Source organism: Tachysurus vachellii, chromosome 23 (genome assembly GCF_030014155.1).
Source record: "Tachysurus vachellii isolate PV-2020 chromosome 23, HZAU_Pvac_v1, whole genome shotgun sequence".
Classification (NCBI taxonomy): domain Eukaryota; kingdom Metazoa; phylum Chordata; class Actinopteri; order Siluriformes; family Bagridae; genus Tachysurus; species Tachysurus vachellii.
Genome location: NC_083482.1, coordinates 1,045,838 through 1,050,837, shown reverse-complemented (window position 1 = coordinate 1,050,837; position 5,000 = coordinate 1,045,838). Strand labels below are relative to the sequence as shown.

Genomic DNA, 5,000 nt, shown 5'->3' with positions numbered 1-5,000 from the left:
CTCCATTTTAAATGCCAGCAAAAAAAATTTTACAGGTTTAGATTTAAAAAGTGTCAAGAAAACAAAGTGTTTAATTATCACAAACACACACACTCTCACACACACACACACACACACAAAAACACACACACGCAGAGCTAACAGGAAGCTCTTATACCACTGTGAAGCATGACTGTGTGTTAGCACAGGAGCTCGCTGTTAGCATAGCCTGCGGAAGCTAAGTGAAGTTAAGAAGCTCTTTACGTCTTCCAAAACGTCCTGGTGATTTTCAGTCCCAGTCCAATTAAGAGCTCGACACCTTCAAAGAGTTTTTTTGCAGAGAAAGTGTCTCTGCTGAAGCAATTAGTGTCTCGACGTCTCCAGCAGAGACGCAGACTAAAAAAGGCGACAGCACTTTAACTATAACGAGTAAATCCAGTCAGTCCTTCTGCCTCACTCCATCACTTCTGTCTGTCTGTCTGTCTGAGTGTCAGCACCACAGGGAACAAGCCAGCCAGTGATAAAACCATGAAACGTCTGCTATCGATTGAGGAGAAGGTGAAGCCCGTTTGTTTTTCCTCTCTACGTGGAAGCAGAACAACCTCTGGCTCCAGCGACTCCGGATCAATTCCAGAGTTGTCAAAATAAGACGAGTAAAAGGAGAGAGAGGTAAAAAAAGACGAAGGAAATTGAGCCACCGAATGAGGTTTCACCGCCGCAGAGAGCGAGACAGCTACCAGTTTATCTAGACATCTGAACCTCCTTAAGATCCAGAGAAATCTGGTCCAGTTATCTTCATAAATGATCAGAATTATTAGAGGAACTTTTAGATTATGTAAAATGATCAGGATTGTTTAATCGGTTTAGAATTCTTTGCAGTAATTCTTTCATCTGTCTGTCTGTCTGTGTATTAATTTGCAGGAAGTGACTCACTCCAGTGTAATCCTCACGTCTGTACTGTTTCCAGTCTCTTCCTGTGTCGCTGTACAGCAGTGTGTATCTGGTCACCCAGTCAGAGCTGCCAAACACACCCTGCGTCGCCACGGCGATGACCTCCATCCTCTCATGCAGGTCAACCTGCAACCAGCGCAGGTGGTCTGTATGATCAGGCCTCCAACCACCACCTCCTAACACACACAGACACACAAGCACACATGTATATTAGTGTGTGTGTGTGTGTGTGTGTATGAGTGTATATGTTTGCATGTGTGTGTGCATGTGTGTGTATGAGTGTGTGTGTGAGTGTGTGTGCGTGTATGTTTATGTGTGTGTATGAGTGTGTGTATGTGTGTGTGTGTGTTGCTCACTGTGATGAACACTGAACTCTCCATCATCAGCCCCATCATCACCCTCTGTGTGTGTGTGTGTGTGTGTGTGTGTGTGTGTGTGTGTGTGTGTGAGTGTGTATAAGTATTTGTGTATGTTTATGTGTGTGTATGAGTGTGTGTATATGTGTATAAGTGTGTGTGTATGTATGTGTATGAGTGTGTGTGTGTATGAGTGTGTGTATGTGTGTGTGTGTGTGTGTGTATGAGTGTGTATGTTTTTGAGTGTGTGTATGTGTGTGTGTGTATAAGTGTGTGTATGAGTGTGTGTACAGTATGTATGTATGTGTGTATGTTTTTGAGTGTGTGTATGTGTGTGTATGTATGTATAAGTGTGTGTGTATGAGTGTGTGTGTATGAGTGTGTGTATGTATGTATGTATGTGTGTATGTTTTTGAGTGTGCGTATGTGTGTGTGTATGTATGTATAAGTGTGTGTGTGTATGAGTGTGTGTATGTGTGTGTGTGTGTATGTGTGTGTGTGTATAAGTGTGTGTGTGTGTGTGTGTGTGATCTGCTGACTCACCCTCTCTGTTGTTTAGTTTAGCGTAATACTCAGCATGTCTGTGTGAGGAGACAGAGGAGCTCTGGAACGATGTGGGAGGAAGAAGTGTGAGCAGCGGTGCGTTACAGTGATCTGCAGGAGGAAGTGACATGTTGGTGTTTATCTCACAGTCGTCACAACACACTGCTCATGTTAGCGTTAGCAAAGACAACTAGCGTTAGGCAGCAAGTCGCAAATATATAACGCTGAAATTTTACAGACTCAGTTACTGCAACCTGAATTTCCACAATCTCATGTTTTTTAATTTAGTTCATTATTTTTTCCCTTTAAACTGCTTACATTTAAATTGTCTGTATTTTACAGTTTTCAGGAATTTAAGCTATTTACGTTACTTTAAATTAGAACTGTTTAAAAAAGTCTTTTTTTTGTTTTTTCTTTTTTTACTGTCATGTAATTTTTAACAATCTGAATTTTTTTTTACTTTCTGAATATTAACCAACTTCCTTCCATCTAAAATTTACATAAAACATGAATTACAAATGTCAATTTTTCTTAGTTTTTTCACTGTTCAAGTCTTTTCTCATCACCAGAACTTTCTTCATTTCTTTTTTCTAACCCATTTTATATCTCGTGATGTCTGGATGTGTTTTACAGCTTTAACACTCCTCTTCAGAGCCTGTTCCTAACCCGACTCTGTAAACGGCAGATTTACACTAATATATTCACCTCTCAGTGACGTGGGAGCTTCACACACAGAGAGACGGACAGCTGACGGCACGTTCCAGTCCTCTTTTAGCTCTGAACTGACGTGAGTTCTCAGCTAATTAACCTTTACAGAGCCTTTAGAATGAGTGACACCTCAAATCACATCACTTTAACTCTGCAAACTGATTCCAAACTTGGAGAAGGAGCAAGGGAGATGTGGGGAGGAGGGGGGGAGAGAGAGAGAGAGAGAGAGAGAGAGAGAGGGACAGGGAGGGAGAGACAGAGAGGGAGAGAGAGAGAGACAGAGAGAGAGAGAGAGAGAGAGAGAGAGAGAGAGAGGGAGAGAGAGAGGGAGAGAGAGGGGGGGGGCAGGGTGATTAAAGGATAAGGTGAGGTCATACAAAGGTGACGATCCAAGCTCTCTTTTCTTTCTGGCTCTGAAAAACCTCAGAACACACACACACGCACACACACACACACACACACACACACACACACTCTCACACACCCACACACTCACTCTCTCACACACTCTCTTACACACACTTACAAACACACAATCTCTCTCACACACACACACACTGTATTTTGCTGAGAGATTATAGAGAAAATACAACTTTCTTTGTTTCTTTCAGTAGTAATCCTAAGATTTTACATTACTGTGTTTGCCAGTCCCAATCCCCTACTCCCTATCCCATAGCCCCTACTCCCTATCCCATACTCCCTATCCCATCTCCCCACCCCCTACTCCCTATCCCATAGCCCCTACTCCCTATCCCATACTCCCTATCCCATCTCCCCACCCCCTACTCCCTATTCCATAGCCCCTATCCCATAGCCCCTACTCCCTATCCCATACTCCCTATCCCATCTCCCCACCCTCCACTCCCTATTCCATAGCCCCTAATCCATAGCCCCTACTCCCTATCCCATACTCCCTATCCCATAGCCCCTACTCCCTATCCGATAGGGGCTATGGGATAGGGAGTAGGGGTTAGGGGTTAGGGTTAGCCCTGGGTTAGGGTTAGGGTTAGCCCCTATACCCAATCCCCTACTCCCTATCATCTATCCCTTAGCTCAGCAGTGTCCAGTCTTCCCCACAAAGGGCCAGTGTGGATGCAGGTTTTCATTCCAACCAAGCAGAAGCCACACCAGGGTCTATACTAAAAGCCAAGAACAACTGATTAAACAGGTGGAATTAGGTGTAGCTTCTGCTTGGTGTGAATGAAAACCTGCACCCACACCGGCCCTTTGTGGGTAAGATTGGACACCACTGCCCTAGCTCCTAGCTGCCCCAGTTACTGATGTGACATTTAAATAGTTTCAGAAACATTCACGTGTATTGTATTATAGGTCATGACTTTATAAAGGGAAATATGGAGGAGACCTCACAGATTACATGTGATGCCACCTCATCAGAGGAAGAGGATCTCTTCAAGCCACATGAGGCTCAACGGTGCTTGATGGCTATCTGTCATGTGCTGGTGACCACATGGGTGTCCTGAAAACATTCCCATCTTTAAGACTCAGCACTCCGTTACCTGCATCTGCTGCCTGTGAAGGACTTTTTAGCACCGCTGGCCTCATTTTAAACCCAGAGCTAGAATAAATTCCATGAACTTTGAGAACCAGCTTTTGTTGAATAAACATATTGCCATGTCTGAGACTGAGGGGTAAATCATATCGCAGTCAGATCTTAATATTTAATTAGACTTTAAAATTCATTCATTCATTTATTTTCTACCGCTTATCCGAACTACCTCGGGTCACGGGGAGCCTCGGATCTCAGGCGTCATCGGGCATCAAGGCAGGATACACCCTGGACGGAGTGCCAACCCATCACAGGGCACACACACACACTCTCATTCACTCACACAATCACACACTACGGACAATTTTCCAGAGATGCCAATCAACCTACCATGCATGTCTTTGGACCGGGGGAGGAAACCGGAGTACCCGGAGGTACAAAGGATCTGTTCCTTGTGTTTTACTGACATAACACTTGGTGTTGAGGTCTAGTGCATCTCTGAGCCCACAATCAGCATCAGTGAAATATTCAATGTTAAAATTGGATACTTTAAGACTTTTACTCAAGTCGTATTGGATTTGGTGACTTGTAATGGAGACATTTCTGCAGTAAGGTATCTACACTTTTATCCAATTATGTTTTCAGGAACTCTTTACACCTCTGTGTCTTTCTTCTGTCTAGAACATTTAGCTACCACCTATTCCCAGTTATTAGCTAGCTTATGCTCAGTGATGACTGTTATAGTTGCCTAGCAACAGTATTCATATGAATGGTGAGTAAATGGTGTTGGACACAACATCCATCACAGTTAGACAACTATTTATAACTGACAAATGATTTATCGAGATGACATCATGATTATTTTATGTGTTATACAAGTAACCATGGAAACATCTTAAGATCAGTCCACCATGGGTGTGTCCCAAACCACACTCCCTGTTCACTAGATAGGCCAC

At 43.5% G+C, this 5,000-nt stretch overlaps 1 protein-coding gene across 1 annotated transcript in view; it reads right to left on the bottom strand.

The window, feature by feature from the left end:
* cntnap5b (contactin associated protein family member 5b) overlaps positions 1-5,000 on the bottom strand; it is a 43,152-nt gene that overhangs the window by 27,429 nt on the left and 10,723 nt on the right. The window contains exons 2-3 of the mRNA XM_060858838.1: positions 1,830-1,940; positions 913-1,106 (exon numbers count right to left, since the gene is read on the bottom strand). Of these exons, the coding sequence (XP_060714821.1) occupies positions 913-1,106; positions 1,830-1,940 (305 nt within the window). The remainder of the gene's footprint in view (positions 1-912; positions 1,107-1,829; positions 1,941-5,000) is intronic.